Raw genomic sequence first — 19,753 nt, forward strand, 5'->3', positions numbered from 1 at the left:
TTCAGCTCTATGAGTCTGTATTTGAGGGGGAACTCTTGAGAGAAACTGGGTCCTTCTATCGCAAAGAGGCATCGTCCCTCTTGCAAGAATGCAACGTCTCTCAGTACATGGAGAGAGTGATTGCAAGGTTGGCAGAAGAAGAGCTTCGGGCAACCAAGTTCCTCCCTCCAAGGTAATTGGCTTATTATTATTATTATTATTATTATTCAGAGGATGATCCCTATTCATATGGAACAAGCCCACCAAAGGGGCCACTGACTTGAAATTCAAGCTTCCAAAGAATGTGGTGCTCGTTTGAAAGAAATAACAGAAGGTAGTAGGAAGCACAGAAAAATAAAAGATCAGTTATTATAAATGAAAACTAAATTAATAAATAAAGAGCTAAAAATGTAATTAAACTATAAAATACAAGAATTGTATTTGGTGTTAAATAATGTAGCTTGCTGTAGTCATTGTTGTGGGTAGGTGTTTAGCATGAGGCAATACACTTTTGGAATTTTATTTAATATTTAATTTGGATAAACAGTTGAGAGGAATTTTCTGTCCAATGACAGCAGGATTTTATATGCTTTTTATCGGTAGATCTCATAACCTGTTTCCTGATACGACACAGTAATTCTTTTGTCTTCCCAAACCTAGCTCCCACCAACGAGTAGTGAAGGAAGTGCAGGACCGCATGGTTGCCGACCACCTAAGTACTGTCCACGCGGAAACTGGGTCGATGGTGAACGGGGAGCGGACGAGAGACCTCTCCAACATGTACACTTTATTACGGCCCATACCCAACGGGATAACGGTTCTCGTCCAGCACGTGAAAGAGCACATAAAACAGAGGGGTTTACAAGCAATAGCCAATCTAAAAGGGGACAATGTAAGTGCCGTTTGCTCCCACACAGATGCATCCCGTGGAGGGGGGGGCGTAGTGTCGTCAGTGCACCCCATGCAGTGCGCTGTAGGCATTGCTTAGGTTCCATGCAGCGACCCTTCGGCGCGTAGCTGCAACCCCTTTCGTTTTCACTGTACCACCGTTCATATTTCTTCCACCTTCCTTTCCACCCTCTCCTAACAATTGTTTCGTACCACCGTTCATATTTCTTTCATCTTCCTTTCCACCCTCTCCTAACAATTGTTTCATGGGGCAAAGGGCGAGGTTTACCTCCTGTTACACCTTTCAAACCTTTTTACTCTCGATTTGTTTAAGTGGTGAAGGACCTCTTAGGTACCAGTGCTTGGCCCTCGGCCTAATGGCCTACATCCCATGTTCTCTACACAAATACAAACCTTTGGTCTTTGCATACGGATTTAGCTTGCGAGCACAATCTAAATCTCAGTGTAAAGATCTTCAGATTTGTGTGCTAGGAAAAATAAAAAATACTTTTAAAATTTGCTTTGTTTTTATGTCTCGCAAAAGACTGCAGTACTGTAACTATAGTTTGAATTCACTTACAAAGGTCTTAGACAAATTTTACCATTTGTGTCGAAGTTCAGAACTTTGTCTATTTTTTCATTTGTGTTCCTAGTTTTAGTCAAAGGATTCAGAATTGCTTACAATACAGTTATCAAATTTTGTATTATACATTTTCAATCATTAGACCTTTCAGATTTTCATGGTTCCAAGAAGAGTGGCACTGAACGTGACAGCCAAAAGATTCTTGATTTAATTTTTTATTTACTTTTTCTTACTGGAAATTTTGATGCAGAAGTTTATAAACCATATTTTTATCAGTCATAGAAATTGCCAATTTATTGTGGACACCATTTTACAACTTTCTTTTCGTTTTGTGTGGTCTTTGATCTTTGAAATTCACTCTCTCTAAATGTCATATAGCAGTTTTGACTGCCCCCTAGACTCGATTTTGACAATTTGATGCAGGTGTACATTTATTGATATTGTTTTCCAGTAGTTATGTACCTCTTTTAATATGAAATTTGAAAAATAAATTAGGCAAATGGAACATTAAACACAAGAGTGGCAAGGTCTTCCACTTGCCATTTTGACAAATGTAATAAAATGTTGTCGTACTTCCCAGGTCCCAGCCCAGTTCGTTGAAAGCTTGCTAGAAGTGCACAAGAAATACCGAACGATGATTACCGAAGTCTTTCACAATGACCAGCAGTTTGTAGGGGCTCTAGACAAAGCATTTGAGAGCGTCGTTAATCATAGGGGTGGGAACACAAAGGTTGTATGTCGCTCTCCCGAACTTCTTGCTAGGTGAGAAAGCAGTTTTATTTCAGCGTTTTGAAAGGTTTGGTACTGTGTAATGTCATACGGTGGATGGTCTCGTTATAAAATGCCACAATGGCCTGTTTTATGTTACAAGATAGGTTGTGGATGATTGGAATTGACCCGTTCATAATCCGTGGCGATGTTTGTTTCAGATACTGTGATACATTACTCAAAAAGTCGACCAAAGGTCTCAACGAGAGTGAGGTCGACGACAAAGTAGGCCTTAGTATAACAATATTTAAGTATATCGACGATAAGGACGTATTTCAAAAATTCTACGCGAGGATGTTGGCCAAGAGGCTCATCCAGCAGCAGAGTCAGTCCATGGATTCCGAGGAGGGCATGATCAACCGTCTAAAGGTAGGTCCCCCCGTGGTTCAGTTGAGGTTCTCTGCAGCGCCCCCTCAGCTTATAGCTGTGACTTCTTTCATTCCCTTTACTGCACGTCCATTCATAATCTCACTCTTCCAGCTGACTTTCCACCCTCCCCAACAGTTGTTTCACAGTGCAGTTGCGAGGTTTTCCTCCTGTTACACCTATCGAATCTCTTTACTGGGCGCTGAACGGTCTCACAGGTCCCGGCTCTTGGCATAAATTCTGTATTTCAGTTCCAGGTCTGTAGGTAGGCAGTTACGAGTCTTAGGTCTTGTTTATTAATCACCGCTTCCTGGATGTTTTGCATTTTGTTATAGCATACACAGCCCTTTTTTTTTTTTTCCCCTCTCACTTCAAATTCATTGTCTTTGTCAAGTCCTTGTACAAACTTGGGCGCAGTTTGTCAATACTGTACAGCATAATGTTAGTATAAATTTCTTCTCTATTATAAAATGAAGTTATTTCCACATTCCAGTGTATATTTTTTAAAAATTAAGATATAAAGTTAAATGAGATAGTGTTATTAAGTGTTATTAATATTATTATTGTATAATTATTAGGAATATTATTTTTTTTATTATTTTATACGAGGCATTCTCAGTTTTTATTGCTGTTCCCTTGTCTTCAAGGCTGATACATCTCCCAGCTCTTAGCAGATATCAGCCGTGAAGAAAAGAAGAGTAAGAAGAATTGAAAAGTTCTTCTATGAAATCATTTCCACCGATGCTGCCATTCGTTTTAAGAGAACATGCTTAAAAGAGGGTCTGCTCCCTTCGTATATTATTATTATTATATTATTTTTATTATTATAAACATGTACAGGATCACTGAATTCACCACAAAACTCCAGAGTGGCTTCCTGAAAGCTTTGTTTGGCAGTAACTGCAATACAATAATTAAGTCCTCAGCTTCGTCATTCCGTGAGAACGAAGATATAACGAACGCAACTGCACGAGTACCAGTGAACGTTCTTGCTTGTCCGTTCTACTTATTCGTGTGAACTTAGCAGCTACATATGAGAATTTTTTGTTTCACTGACATTGTAGATATGATACATTTTTAGGCAACCCGTAAATTGAATCTTGAGTATAATGGTAGGTTAGTTTAACTTTCAGACACTCTTGAATTGAATCTTTAGTCTAATGGAAGGTTCGTTTAGCTTAGGAATTATGTTAAATTGCTGTTAGCTGTAAGAGATCTAGATAATCCCCAGGTGCAGGGTATATTATGAGGTTTTTTAACTTGATAGACTTTGTTACTTATCAGGAAGCCATCTGACTTTCACCCTCCCCAAACTGTTATTTCATAGTGCAACTGTGAGGTTTCCCTTTCAGCACTGAGTGGCCTCATAGGTCCTAGCACTTAGCCAATGAGCTAAACTCCATATTCAATTATTATTATTATTATTATTATTATTAAAAACACACATAGTAGCACGAGTCTTGAAATGGAGAAACAGATCCACAGTTATTTACGGGTAAATATATTTAAAAATAAATCTTAACCGAGAGCTTTTGGGAATCTGGTTGATTCCCTTTTTCGATTGAAAAGGGGAATTCAGACAGATTCCTGAAAGCTCTCCGTTGAGATTTATTTTTAAACATATGCACCTGTATGTAATTGCAGATTTGTTTCTCCATTATAATTATTATTATTATTATTATTATTATTATTATTGAATGATACAGACACCACCCTACTTAGAATGAGTTACGTTGAATTGTTTGTGAGTTGATTACTGTACTCTTCATGCTTACTTAAGTAAAGTACGATATTAAGTCAGTACAGTACTTTATGTTTTTTCATCCGAAAGCACAATACACTGTACACAGTACTGCATGTACAGAATAAGCACCCAAAACAGAATCTGAATTTAGGAATGTCAAAGTGGTGCCCCCTCAACACAAACTTTAATTTGCCATCCCGTTTATCTGTATCTGAAGAAGGGTGGTGTCTGCACTGAGTACCAACAGTTATGTTCCTCTAAACGAGGATTTAATCGCTGCCATCTCCCCACAGCTAGCGTGCGGCTACGAGTATACGAGCAAGTTGCATCGGATGTTTACCGACATGTCGGTCAGCGCTGACCTTAATCATAAGTTCAACGACTACCTGAAGAGGAAGTCACTCGACCTAGGAATTAATTTCTCAATTAATGTTCTTCAGGTGAATATGCCGTCCGTTTGTATTCGTTTGAAAGTTGTGCGACGTTTCTTTTCCCGTTCAGAAGTTTTGGATATGTTTTGTATTTTGTGCTTGTGTTTTTTGGTTTTTAGAGCCTTGTTTGCATTGAGGTGGGTAGGGCCCATGAACAGTGAATATTAATACTAATTTCAGTTATTCATTTTCCCCGCAGGGGGTAGAAACGTCAGTGCGTCTTACATGGTTCACTGTAGGCATTACTTGAAGGTTCTTTGCAGCGTCCCTTCAGCCCCCAGCTGCAACCCCTTTCATTCCTTTAACTGTACCTCCAGTCATGTTCTCTTTCAACCATCTTTCTTTCCACCCTCTCCTAATGACTGTTTCATCGTGCAAAATGAAGTTTTCATCTTGTTACACCTTTAAAACCTTTTTACTCTCAATTTCCCTTTCAGCACAAATGACCTCTCAGATCCCAGCATGTAGCCTTTGACCTAAGTTTTATGTTTCATTTCCAGTCATTCTTTTTATTCGGTCAGGTATGCAGGTATCCCCTTGATAGTGCAAGCCGTGGCACCATTTCTACATGTATCTGAAATAGAAATGTAATGTAATTTTTGTCTGAAAGCCCTGAAGAATTAATCTACTTTGCGTGTCCATAGCACTGTGGATCATAAGTTAAAAGTAAAGTATACCTTAGTTTAACCAGACCACTGAGTTGATTAACAGCTCTCCTAAAAAAGGATTAGACTTATTTTACAAGGCTAAGAACCAATTGGTTACCTAGCAATGGGACCTACAGCTTATTGTGGAATCCGAACCACATTATACCGAGAAATGAATTTCTGTCACCAGAAATAAATTCCTCTAATTCTTCACTGGCTGGCCGGAGACTCGAACGTGGGCCCAGCAGAGTGCTAGCGGAGAACTGTACCGACCTGTTAAAGAAAAAGAAGGTGCATTGTTATGAAAATGATAAGAATGTTAATTATTCTCATAGTAAATAAGTCTTTTAAGTCATTATGAAGTCTAGTCTTTAAGTCCAGCCCGAAAGGTTTCTTCTTGCGAGATGAAAAATTAGAGGAAGGTAAAGTTGGAGAGGTTGGATAACCAAGAAGAGATAAAATGGATGGGATGAATAGTAAAAGGCAGAAAGCACTGCTTATGGGGCTTCGGAAAGTTATACCCCACCCCTATCTCATACAGGGTAGGAGGGCAACAACAAATAAAATAAATAACAGCGAGAAATGCAGAAAAGGTCATTGGTAGCATCGCTTTCCTCTAAAATTTTGGTAAGAAGAGAACCATTTGCAAAGAAGATGAAATGTAGTCCCTAACAAGATTTACTCAAGAGTGTACAGAAACTGACTAATGCGTTGTATTTTCATTCCAGGCAGGTGCGTGGCCACTTGGGCAGACGAGCATTACGCCATTTTCTGTGCCCCAAGAATTAGAAAAGTCTGTACAGATGGTAAGTGAGTTAGAAATTATGTCGTTCTGAGAGTATTCAGCTAATTTTTGGCATAATTGCCGCCACAGAAGAGATTGATTTGTCCATAAACCTGTTTTTTTGTTCGTGTTGAACTAGTATGTCCATAATCTACTCTGCTGTTAACACAGCTTTTCAGGAAATAGGCATATGAGAGAACCACATTTTCTAATTCCATTTGGTAACAGTAGTTTGTTATAGTGAAGGGAAGCTGGTAAATAAACCACACGATTCATTAAAGTTTTTAATGGTAAATATCTCAAAATATGAAAAAGTGGAGTGTTATTTCTGTTGCCAAGATCATGTTTTTTGATGTGTGTGAATGTGTCCGTCAGCCTGATTACACATAACAGCATATGTGGAATTTTGCAAAAAATTGTTCTTAAGTGGATCACATCACTGCCTATAAGCGATTAGATTTTGGGAGTGAGAGGCGTGAACTTTTTGGGATAAGGGACCTTTCAGTCACCAGAATTATGCAATACCACATCTTATGTGGCGAAATATGTGAAGTCATTTGCTTGACTTTGTCTTGGAATGAATAACCCATCAGTCAAATTAATATTTTTCTTTCCAGTTTGAAACTTTCTACCACCAGAACTTCAATGGCAGAAAACTAACGTGGCTACACCATCTCTGTCAAGGTTAGAACATAGCTTGTTTTTGTATCTTGTACTGAAGGTTTAATGGGAGTGTCCTGATTTATATGAGGAAATATGGAGAATCCTTCTGAGCTGATATGGGAGCAGTTAACAATGTCAGTCTCTTCCAGATAGAGTTTATAGTGTATAAGAAAGGAAATTACAGACACCACCCTGCTTACAAACAGTCAGATACCAACAAAGGGGGTCGCAGATTAAAATTGTGCTCAGAGCGCTCGCCCTTGCCACCCGTAAGTTCAAATTTTGTCCACCCGTTCTGTACATACACTACTGTATGCTGTGTAATGTGTTTTAAAATGAAAACAACATATAGTACTTTATTCACTTTATATATCTTACTGTACTTGAATAGGCATGAGAGTGCAGTAACCAATTTTACAAACAGCTGTCCAGAACATAACTCATTTGTAAGTAGGGTGGTGTCTGTACTGCCTTCTCTGCGGCTCAGTAATTGGGTAGTCCTTAGAACTTGCTATGTAGGAATGCACGCACACTGAAAATTTATGATTCCTGTCAAGATGCACATTTGGTATGAATTTCTGGTGTTTTGTACATAATGTGAGAATACTCTTTCGTTAACATTTTGTCCATTTTCCAGGGGAACTGAAAGTCAGTCACAGTAAGAGGACGTACCTTATCACAATGTCGACTTTCCAGATGGCAATGTTACTTATGTTTGAGAAGGTGAGCGTATTTTTCACAGAAGGTCGAAAGTATTGAGAACGAACCCCTTAGCTAGCCTGTAAAAGTTGTAGTCTGGTTGAGTAATCTTTGTCATTTAAGAGAGGTTTGATAGAAGGAAGTACGAGATACGGAAAGCACTTGAATATTATAATAAGCACAGCAATATAAATTACATAGTTTCTAAAAAACGATAATGGTTACGTTTTTAGTCAGTGAAAGGCAAGAGCAAAACCCTGTTTGAGAATTGAAGAAATGACTTGTACTCGGTGCAGTGTAAGATTTTTTTGCTTTTCAATCCAATTTCCTTTTGGTTCAGTTTGTAAACCCTAATGATGTAAGTTAATATTCTACATCTACAGTAATTAGTGATTATGAAAGGTACTTTTATATTGTAGTCATTTTCCTTTATCTAGTCCACTTGATGCTAAGTTCTTACCGGGGCTAAATCTTGATTTCTTTTTCTGGTCATTGTCCTGCTTCAGGGACTTCTACATTTAATGCTTTCGTAAGTGCTCCAACCTTTCCCCTTCCTCCAAATGCAGCGTCCCTTCGACCCCTAGCGGCAACCCCTTTCGTTCCTTTTACAGTACCTTAGTTCATATTCTCCTTCTCCCGTCTTGCTATCCACCGTCTCCTAACAACTGTTTCATATTGCAACTGTGAGGTTTTCCTCCTGTTACACCTTTAAAACCTTCTTACTCTCAATTTCTCTCTCAGCACTGAATGACCTCAAAGGCCCCAGTGCCTGGCCTTTGGCTGAAATTTTATGTTCCATTTCACTCAAAGACAGGTCTCTTTTGCCGTCATCTGTTACAGGTCTTCATTTTTTTCATTTTCCTTTGTTCTGCTTGAGGTACTTTTGCATTTAAGGCTTTGCTAAGTGCTTCACTCTGTCTTTGAGACAGTTTTGATTAATTTTACTCACTTTTTTTGCAGATTGACAGCCTCACTTGCAACGAGTTGCAAAACCACACACAGCTGAATGACGAGCAGTTCACTAAATTTTTGCAGTCGCTATTAGACAGCAAATTACTCTTTGCTGATGGAGAGGTATGTATGTCGTAGGTGGTGTAATTTAGAAAAGAACTGTAGATTCTGAATTACAACTTAATATCGTGTGTGGGGAAACTGGAGGATTGTCTGTTGGGATGCCATTGATTTTCCCGGTAGGCAATGACTGTCTTCACATTCATTTTGTAATAAAAATCAAGGGTTTGATGATTATTATTTAAATAAGTTATTACAAAGAATATTAATTTTTCCATGTGAAAATTTGTGAAAAATTTTTAAAGGAAAAACATCCTCTAGTCATAGTCCCCTGCAGGGGGGGTTAGAACCATCAGTGCACCTCATACGGTGCACTGTAGGCATTACTTAAGGTTCTTTGCAGCGTCCCTTCGGTCCCTAGCTGCAACCCCTTTCATTCCTTTTACGCTACAGCACCTCCATTTATATTTTCTTTCTTCCATTTTACTTTCCTCCCTCTCATAACAATTGATTCATAGTGCAACTGCTTTGAGGTTTTCCTCCTGTTACACCTTTCAGACCTATTTGCTGTCAGTTAACGTTCCAGCACTGAATGACCTTATAGGTTCCAGCGGTGGCCCTCTGTTCTAAATTGTGTCTTCTGTTCTAATCTATTTATAGTCTGTCTTGGTTTTGTATTCATAACTGTTCATCACCTGAGAATCTTTTATTCATACAAGTGAATCTTTTATTCATACAAGTTGTGATGAACATTTTATAGAAATTTTCTCTCTGACAAAGTAAATACAGACGCCACCCTGCTTACAAACGAAGTACGTTCCGGACGGCCCTCTGTACGTTGAAGTGTTTGCGAGTTGGTTATCATTCTCATCATGCCTATGTAAGTACAGTATGATATAAAATCATTACAGTACTGTACTTTTTTTCAGCCTAATACACTGTACATGCAGTATTGTATGTACAGAACAGGCGTAAAAACAAAATCTGAACTTGCGGATGGCAAAGGGAAGTGCTTTGAACGCAGTTTTAATTTATGATTCAGTTTGCATCCCTGAATGTTTGTAAGTTTGAACAGTTGTAAGTAGGGTGGTGTCTGTACATGTAACAGAAGCCTGAACCTATCGCTTGAATGTTCCAGGATCTAAGAGGGGAAACGGTAGTGCGACTCAACATGGACTACACCAATAAGCGGACGAAGTTCAAGATCAGCGTCGCTGCCCAGAAGGAACAGCAACACGAAGCTGAGCAGACTCACTCCGCTGTGGATGAGGACCGCAAGTTGTATCTACAGGCAGCCATCGTTAGGATAATGAAAGCACGTAAATTACTTAAACACACCATGTTAGTCCAAGAAGTGAGTATGAATTTCGTCAGTCAAGCTTATTTAACCAACTCGTAATGCTGCTGCAAACATTATGTCGTTTTCTAGTATCAGGTTCAATACTACCTGGTTTCCTAGGAGTTTTGTTTTGGCTGCAACTTAAATGTGGATTAGTTTGCCCCGTGCAGTTGTGGAGTTGTCAGACTTCCAAATGTTAAGTGAGGAGCAGATTTATCATGCTTAATGCTTATATAAAGAAAGAAAATCACATATTTCTTTTTTTTCCAGGTACAAGCCATTTTCTTGAGTTATTGATACCAAGGGCTTTGACATGAGTTGTAGGTTAAAGCAGGGGAATTACCCTCTTTGTAGGGATGGCTGGAAATGATTGTTATTTCTGAAATATCAGACATAGAGATTGCTAATAACCAGTCAGAATTGTACAGTTTGTTTCAAGGTCTTGACTGAGAACAGGGAATTGTGGTTGCTCAATTATTTGTATGTTACGTGTATGAATGCCGTTTGATGGCCGTTGTAAGTCGCATCTATCAGTAGGCATTACTTAAGGCTCTTTGTAGTGTCCATTCGGCCCTAGCTCCAACCCCTTTCATTCCTTTTGTTGTACCTCTGTTCCTATACTCTTCCATTTTGCATTCCACCCCCTCCTTACAATTAATTCTTAGTGCAACTGCGAGGTTTTCCTCCTGTTACACCTTTTAAATCTTTTTACCTTTATTTCCATTTCAGCACTGAATGACCTAAGGTCCCAGTGCTTGGTCCTTGGCCTAAATCTTCTATTCTATCTATTAATATGCAGTGGAGTGAGTTTACAAATTAGATTTGCCATTTGGTACTACAGAAATATGGCTACCGACAAGTACCAACAAAAACATTTTTATATAACACTGCTAAGATAACTGGACTTGTAGCATTTTAGATTTCGTATGTATTATGGATTTGGGGAGATTTTACGAAAGGATAGAACTTCTTAAGAAAAGAAATTCATTAGCTGCTGTCTTGGAGAAGGTTTTTAATTTTTATCCAGATGGTTTAAGGAAGAATTTTAAGGTACCTTAGGTAGGGAGTTCACTATATTAATACTGAAATAGTTTTAAAGATTTTATTGAAACATAATTTGTCATGTAGCTTTATGGTCAAGATTGTTTCAAAGGTTTGTTTAATGAGTCTTTTCTTCTCTCCCCCACGCAGGTCATTAGCCAGTCTCGAGCAAGGTTCGCTCCGCAGATTCCTATGATTAAAAAATGCATAGAACTGCTGATAGACAAGCAGTATTTGGAGCGTACCCCAAACACCACAGATGAGTATAGCTACGTGGCATAATTTTAGCGATGTTAGTGGATGTGTCCTTTTATTTTTTTTTTATTTTTTATTCACTTGATGACTTGTGATTGCAATCAGTGTCTTGAGGAGTGTTCTCTTAATTTTTGTTTCACCGGCGAGGTTGCGGAAGAACAGCCGTGAAAAAATCGCTAAAGTCAAGCAAGCATTCAAGCTCGAGATTGCCACATAGTTTCTCCTGTACAGTGTGTTGCGCGTCACGATGAAGAGAGTCACTGTGAACTTGAGTTCGTCTCATCGGCTTTCTTGTGCGTTAAGATAGACTCGTGACTCGACGTGTACATATAGCAATAGACGGTTGGCTTCGCCGGCAGTCGCGCGCGCTGCCACCCCCCCCCAACATCCGTGGCAACCTTGGAGGACTGCGACCGACAGCTGCTGGTCGCCGTCGCCGTCGTCTACACAGTGCAGTAAATGTGATGCTTCTTATTTTTTTCCCCCCTTCTTTTTAGCTATGGTGCTGCATTTTTTTATAGCTTTCTTCATATCAAAAGTATTTTTAGTTGATAAATTAAATTAACATTGCGTAGTTCTTAGTTTTTGTGCAAGTGTGTGTGGAAACTGCTTGTGGCTGTCCATCGACGAAGAGCGTAGCAAGTCGGGCGTCGTCATTGTGAAGGAGAAAGTCGTTTATCATTCAAGAAGCACCAGTGCTGTGCCTTTATTTTATTTGTTTCCCTTCTTTGTATACTGTTCCACTATGTGGAACTATAAGAAAGAGTATTGAATCTCTTTTCAAACCTTGTTCTTGTATATATATATATTAACTATATCAGAAACTGGATTCTCTCTCTCTCTTTCTCTTTCTCTCTCTCTCCTGTCTCTGTCGTTTGTTTGTTTCCCTCCCCCTGTCTGCGGTTTAACTCAACATTTAGTCAAATTTGATTTTGTTTTTTTGGTGTTTTTCTACCAACTTGACATTATTAGTACCACGCTGATCCAGGCCGTTCAATCAATCTTTTCACTCACCTCCGTGGCTCAGCCCCTCTCCAGGTTTAGTTGTAATCTGACTAATATTCTTAAGATATAATTTATTGTTATTGTAAATACTTCAAAACATACAGTATCAATTGTAATAAGGGAAGACATGCGAAGAGTCTCGGCCTTACCTTAATAAACAGATATTTATCGCCATGTTTCATCTCCCCAAGAGCAGCACGTACGCCGTGCGTCGACTTTGGTTTCCCACAGACTGTCTCCTTTTAACAAGCCGTAACACGATCGTTTAAGTTTGGTGTCCTGCTGTTTGCTTGGTAATTGAATATCAAAAGAGCTTTGTGAGAACTATCTTAAGAACTCGATGATGCATTTTTGTTTCGAATGAAAAACTGTGATAAACATTTTTGCATTTTCTAAGGGACTTCAGCCGTAAGGTATTCACCTGTTCCATCAACTGACATTACCATGTGCTTGGAGGTAGATGGCAGTACGTCTCTACCTTGAGTGCGAGTATTATTTCTTTTTTTTACTTGAACCAGATAAGAATTTTGAACTGAAGAGAGAAATAAAATAGTTGAACGAAACCTTTCATTTACTTCACGTTGTTTATTGTACCTCTTGCCGTGACGAGACGTCTAGTGCATTCCGGAGTCGTCCGTGAGTTTGAAGTGTCCTTCCGTACGAAACACGAGGGCAGCACAGAGAAGGGAGTTTGGACATTGAGTCTAAAAGAGGTGGTGCCCCACAGTAACAGGTTCAGGAGATCTGGAAAAACTCATCAGCTGATTTAGACTAAGCAGGCCTCCTAGTGCTCCTACTTTTCCTACTTTTTCAGACCCCCTCCTGCTTAGTCCTACTTTTTTGAGGAAACTCCTACTAAAAAGTTTGAAAGGATTAAAAAAACCAGTGTTTATAATTGAACAGATACAAGAATACAGAAAGTGTGCTGAATGAGTGTGGCAGTGTGTTGGTTACTGAGTGGTTGGTTAACCACATTAGTGGTGATGTTTTTGGTTTATATATTGGCTGCCTTTTAATGTTATATAAATGTTTGTGTCAGCAATCACCAAAGCAAGTACTATTTGGAGATGAAAGACATCCGGCCCCCTGACCAGAGTGGATAACGTTGCGTAATTGAATCAAAGAAATGAATAAAAAAGGGTGAAACCAAATGGCTTAGTAACTTTTGTTTCGTAATTAGCTGTAAAATAGAACAAGCTAGCAAAATACCTCTTGTTACTAGGTTGGTCAGGGGGTGGGCCTTGGTGGGGTTTCCCCCCCCTTTCAAAAAAAGTATTTAATACAATGGAGCAAATAACACCTGCTTACTTGTACTGCTTAATTATTCTTTGATAATGAATTTTTAAACGTTCACGTACACATTTAACTGCTTAAAATGTCACATTTGTAATACCACATTATGTCCATGTGACACTCCTACTTTTCAAGATTATAACTCCTACTTTTTTTGGGCAGACTCCTACTTTTTTTCAAGGGTTGCTAGGAGGCCTGACTGAGACAAGCCCTAAGAAATTAAATAAGGGTTAGACAAAATTATCAGCTACTGAAGAATGCCCCTCAAAGGGCATGTTATCTCCTCTTGGTTAAGTCATGCCCTTCCACTTTACGTGTGTCCTTGAAGATCAAATAATACGGAAAGTTCTTACTGTGTGTTGCACAAGGAATGATGTTACATCAAACAGTTGATGTATGTGAAGTGTTACTGAGTGGTCATTAACCCCTGCCTTTTCATAATCTTTTTGGATTTAAAATGTTCTAGAGTGTATTAGGTAATATGTAGGGTATGGTTTTTGTTCAAGAGATATTTATTTTGGAAGCTATTACACACTGAAGGAGTATGACATTTCACATTCCTAAATGAACTTGGGAGTCAGAAAAATAGGGAACATTTTCAAAAATGATTACACTTGTTCATTTTGTTTCCAGACATTCAACTGCATAAAGATACACCATTATTGTATTCCTGTAATATTATAAAGTTAAACGTGAGATATTTTTTATTTTATGTTTGAAGCAACAGAATTTATAGTTTTCACTTGCAGAAAATAATGAATACCACCAATTAAGTTGTTATAGCTCTTAAGAGCTTTGGGATTGTGTAAAATACTTCCTTATTTGTCAATTTCCATCATACCTGCTTTGAGCATGAGACAACAGTGATGTCTTGTTTTTGACCATGTTGTTGCTGTAACTCCCAAACTCGTCTGAAATTTAGACAAATATTTGCTGTTATTTTCATAATTCGTTAGTATTATTTATAATTATCACTACTACAGCAGTTTCCTTTTACTCATCTTGTGTAAAGTAATGAAGTGGAAAGTATGAGAACTTATTTCCGCAGGCGCTGAAGGCATCTGATAGCTGAATTTTATCGTAAAAGTAAGCAGGACACGCCACCATCTGTTTGAGGAAAATTCGCACTAAATGCTGGCCGAAGTGTCTTCGGAGCAATCGAGTTTCCTGTACAGCTGCTACAGCGTATAATCAAGGCCATTGATAACTGGTGTATCTTTCGGTGGTCTCAACATAATGTTGTATGAGCCATGGCCCATGAAAGTTTAACCACAGCCCGGTGGTGGCCTATCCTATAGTGTTGCCAGAAGCATGATTATGGCTAACTTCAACCTTAAATAAAATGAAAACTACTGAGGCTAGGGGGCTGCAATTTTGTATGTTTGACGATTGGAGGGTGGATGATCAACATACCAATTTGCAGCCCTCTACCCTCAGCAGTTTTTAAGATCTGAGGGCAGAAAAAAAAAATACAGACAAAGCCGTCAACAGTTTCCTCGTACAGAAAACTAAAAGTAGGAATATTTTAGGGTAATGAACAAGTATTCTTGTGATTGTAAGAAAAGCAGGTTTTAGTTCCTGAGTATTGTAAGAAAAGCAGGTTTTAGTTCCTGAGTATACTCTTGATGGTGAAGGAAGAGGTTTAACAAAACAGGTTTCATGTGAGAGGCAAAACATTTATTTATTCTGAGCACTACTAACGTCTGCTTGCGGCCAAAGAACTTTTTCGACAAACGTAAAGAATGGTGAGTACTGTAAGCAGGCTTTTTAAAAAACTACTGAAAGTAATGGAAATGCCTCTGTATGAAGGAAGGTATAAATACTCCGAGTTGTGTATGGAAGTATTTGGTAAGGCTGGAGCAATGTTCTTCTGGTACTAAGATTAATATTTTATTTGTTCCTACAGAAATACCTACCATCATCTTATATAGATGTATTCTCAGCGCGAGTTGGAACGGTTGTTGAACTTAGAAAACATAAGCACTTTTTCTTTAGCATTCACGAGAGGATACAATTTTGCTTCACCCCTCTTGATGGCTACGTTGAACTTTGTTTTGTAGTTGAGATTTTTGTTTTGAGAAATGGCGTTTTTTCAGAGGTGTGAAAGATGTTAGATTGGAACCTCACTGTTTTGTACTTGTCTTCCTTTCAATTTCAGCACTGTTGTTGGTGTACAGGAGAATTTAATGCTGTCGGGAGGCGCTCAGTAGAAGGCGTGAGCCTTCGAGTGTTGGCCTACGTCTGCCAAAGACCTCCCTTCTTCCTGAAGTGCACCCTCTCACAGGTGAGAGATGGGTATCGTTGGAGGTGGGGGATAATACACCTAATGCTGTAACGTTGACTAGAAACTCTTGTTAATACGACCCCTTCGTCACCTGCTGTTGACACAACTGCTATGAGCTGAATGCTGTCAAGTTTGCAGCAGTAGGAAGAGGCGTAAGTGCTGTCCTTCCAACTCCTCTCTGCATCAACCTCATGCTCATCCTCCTAAACCCCATTGGATGGGGTTAGTGCCATCAGTACATCTCATGCAGTGCAATGTAGGCATTACTTAAGGTTCTTTGCAGCGTCCCTTCGGCCCCTAGCTCCAGCTACTTTCATTCCTTTTACTGTACCTTCGTCCATATTCTTTCTTCCATCTTGCTATCCACCCTCTCCCAACGATTGATTCATAGTGCAACTGCTTTGAGGTTTTCCTCCTGTTACACCTTTCAAACCTTTTCACTGTCAATTTCTGTTTCAGTGCTGAATGGCCTTAGTTGCCCCAGTGTTTGGCATGCATGCCTAAACTATAAATCAATCAATCAATCATCCTCCTCATCTTTACCTTCTTCCCACAGGGGGAAGAAGGGGATGCTAGATGGCCTCTCACACGAATTCCTGTTGGGCTTCATTCAGCGTTCATGACCACAATCTCAAGTAGATCTCAAGGGTATTGCTTTGTCATCACCTCATTTAGGAAATTTCTATTCAAGGAGGGTTTAGCTGCCCTCCTTTCAGAACCCATTAAATAATATTGTTTTAGAAATTGTTATGGTTCTTGTGAGCCTAATGATCTTTGGGAAGTAACCATTACCTTCCTTGTGGGACCCTGTTGTCCAGATGTGAGGCAGTTGTTCCAACTGCTATGATTGCAGTTGCTTTTGAGGTGCTTTGGATCGGGTTAAGAGTCGGATCTACAGATTGGGGGTTTCCTGCCGTCCAGCAAACCACTTCCTTACTATTGCAGGGGATGCCCCAGCAGCATCAATCATGGCTCTTACGGCAGGAACAGTGGGCGCTGGGTTTGGAAACCGGTGTTAGACCTCTCAATGTTACACGAGTAAGTGTTGCAGGCTCATTTTTAGGTGGAGACGGCACATTCTGTTCCGTATTTCATCACAGACAACTTCATGATTTCAGTAGTTGTGAGGGATGCATACTTCCAACAATCCATCCATCAACATTATCCAAAGTACCTCTCTTTTATCCACAACAGAGCTATCTACCAATTCCAAGTGCTGTGTTTCAAAATCATGACTTCCCCAACAGTTTCCTGAAGGCTTTCATGTGGGTTTCAGCTTGGGGCCCATTCACTGCTCTACCTTGATAATTATTTAGTACTATTGTCCTCTTGACATGCTTTTGCTCCGGTACAAAGACTTCCTACTCTTTTTTGCCATGAGTTGGGACCATGGTGAACTGGAAGAAGTTTGATCTCATGCCTATGATACAGAAAGTGTACCTGGGTATGCTTGTAGACTCGGCAGCAGTGAGGGCTGTCCATCAGATTCTTGCACGAGCAAACTCGGCGAGGTATCACCACTGGTTCCTGTACCAGCAGGAACGACCAGCTCAGCTCCGGCACGTTGCTTGCCTACTTGTCGTCTCGGAGAAGATTGTTTTACGTGGTTATTTCCTCTTGCTCTGCTCTGGCGTTAGTGATGGCTGAAACCACTGGGCTACTCCACATGACCTCCCCTCACAATTCATGCCACTGAGTCAAAGAACCGAAGGGTTCTTGCAAGATGACAGAATGGCGGAACCCCTCGGTGAGTTCTTTTCTTAGCTCTTCTCTTCACGAAATGCACCTTTTCACAGATACATGGAAGGAGGGCTAGGAAACACCCAAGAGCTTCTTTTTTGTCAGGTGAGTGGTAGTAGGGTACACCATCTGCATATCAAAGTTCTGGAAATGGAGAATGCATTGTTGTTCTTGTAAGTTTTCCAGTAGTAGTTGATAGGTCCCTCGGTAGTGCAGGTAAGCGACAATACATAGTGGTATGTGCCAAGCACGCGGGAATGGTCCCACTCCTGCTCCGAAAGCTGGCATTGGCGGGTGACAATTCCAAATAGGATTCAACTCCATTTAGTTGTCTGGACCTCTTGTGTATAAAAGATAATGGTTTGTACTTCTGAACAAATAAATTTGTAATTTGTATTTTCCCAAGGTTTATGAACTGGAGTTTGACAATCGTCCCAGCTTTTGCCGAGGATAATTCTTTACGAAAAGCCATGGTTTGTATACAAAGGAAAAATAAAATTCAGATCACTTTAAAAGTAAAAACTACTTGAAAGGTTTGTTATATTTCATGACCATGTAGATGTTGCAGTGACTTGAAAAAACATACAATGTGTTACCTCGTATTCTTAGACTAAGGGTATTTGAGCTTAAACGTGGATTCAAAACGAAGAACCAAGAACATAATTTTGTTTACTTCTCTTCATAAACTGGTCCATGAAACTTCCTTAGCTCCCACCTCTCTAGGAACGCGGCAATGGGTGAAATGTTCTCGCGACACTTACTTTTTCCTAGAAAGTGTGTGTGGTGACCAAGGTTAAGTTGAATACCAAATCTATGGACTGAACTGGATACAGAATTTGGGCCAAGGCCAAGTGCTGGGACCTATGACAGTAAAAGTCTGAAAGGTGTAACAGGTATGAATCAACTGTTAGGAGTGGGTTGAGGAAAGTAAGATGGAAGAAAGAGAATATGAAAGGAGGTACAGTAAAAGGAATGAAAAGGGTTGCAGCTAGGGGCCGAAGGTATGCTGCAAAGAACCTTAGTAATGCCTACAGTGGACCGCATGAGGTGCACTGACGGCGCTACCCCTACGGGAACCAAATCTATGGAATGCAGATTCATAATTCCACAAGTTGATCAAGATTCCTACAACTGTGTAGGACTTATGGTGACAAGGTAAGAGAGAGAGAGATAATGTGAAAAGTAGTCGAGATCCCAATGTCAGTGTGACAGACACACTAACAGACGGACAAAAGGACAATCTCCCTTCATACATATCTATACGTAATACTCGACGTTGTTAACAAGTTTGAATGGAATCCTTCAACCGATTAGGAGTTGTGGTGAAAAGGTAAGCGTGACAAACGCACACATACAAGGTACGAAAAAGTGGGTAAACGTATCAGAAAACACATAAATAAAGAATATATAAAGATTTAAGTTTAGCAAGGATAACACATTACGCTGAATTGCCCAAATTAATAAGCAATGCGTTACGGTCTGTGAATCTAAAAACACTTAATGCTGTGAGATTTATTATGAAGGAGTCGCTGGAATGTTACTCGTTTTTTACCACTAAATGGAACCTTGATTGTGTGAATCAGAAGTTCTTCTTTGGCCTGTTAACATCTGCTAAGAACATGAATTATAGGATTTTACTAGACTCGGCAGCATGAAATCCAAAGGCATTGTCAAATTAACCCATAGATTTTCTGCGGGATTCTATCAATTCATTTCAACCTCACAACTCGAAAGGGTTTTCCTCAATATGAAGTTCATATTATAAAATGACTGGCTGAATACATGTATCTATATGACTATATCCCTCCCTCCCCCCCCCTCCCTTTTTCCTCAAATGATCCCCCTTCCACCAAAAGCTCCCCTATAACACTGCGTACGCGCGATGGCATTCGAAATGGCCACCATACAATAACATCGTCGCCCTCTCCCAGTGGTCTGCCCCACCCAGAACCCCGTTTACATTTAGCTCTTCGTTGGGCGAGTCGGTAGAGCTGTGGACTGGCACTCGCTGGGCCGGAGTTCGATTCCACGGCCGGCTGATGAAGAGTTAGAGGAATTTATTTCTGGTGATAGAAATTCATTTCTCGCTATAGTGTGGTTCGGATTCCACAATAAGCTGTAGGTCCCGTTGCTAAGTAACCAGTTGGTTCTTGGCCACGTAAAATAAGTCTAATCCTTCGGGCCAGCCCTAGGAGAGCTGTTAATCAGCTCAGTGGTTTGGTAAAACTAAGGT

General features: G+C 39.7%; 1 protein-coding gene across 5 annotated transcripts in view; it reads left to right on the plus strand.

Annotated features, from left to right (window-relative positions):
• Positions 1-12,766, plus strand: part of Cul2 (cullin 2) — a 28,478-nt gene extending 15,712 nt beyond the window's left edge. For all 5 annotated transcript variants that reach the window (XM_067134234.1, XM_067134233.1, XM_067134235.1 and 2 more), the window contains 11 exons: positions 6-172; positions 640-871; positions 2,031-2,212; positions 2,380-2,587; positions 4,622-4,768; positions 6,135-6,212; positions 6,808-6,874; positions 7,491-7,576; positions 8,513-8,626; positions 9,702-9,917; positions 11,094-12,766. In XM_067134234.1, the coding sequence (XP_066990335.1) occupies positions 6-172; positions 640-871; positions 2,031-2,212; positions 2,380-2,587; positions 4,622-4,768; positions 6,135-6,212; positions 6,808-6,874; positions 7,491-7,576; positions 8,513-8,626; positions 9,702-9,917; positions 11,094-11,225 (1,629 nt within the window). In that variant the 3' untranslated portion in view covers positions 11,226-12,766. The remainder of the gene's footprint in view (positions 1-5; positions 173-639; positions 872-2,030; positions 2,213-2,379; positions 2,588-4,621; positions 4,769-6,134; positions 6,213-6,807; positions 6,875-7,490; positions 7,577-8,512; positions 8,627-9,701; positions 9,918-11,093) is intronic.
• The last annotated feature ends 6,987 nt before the right edge of the window (positions 12,767-19,753 follow it).

Source organism: Macrobrachium rosenbergii, chromosome 35 (genome assembly GCF_040412425.1).
Source record: "Macrobrachium rosenbergii isolate ZJJX-2024 chromosome 35, ASM4041242v1, whole genome shotgun sequence".
NCBI classification, from domain to species: domain Eukaryota; kingdom Metazoa; phylum Arthropoda; class Malacostraca; order Decapoda; family Palaemonidae; genus Macrobrachium; species Macrobrachium rosenbergii.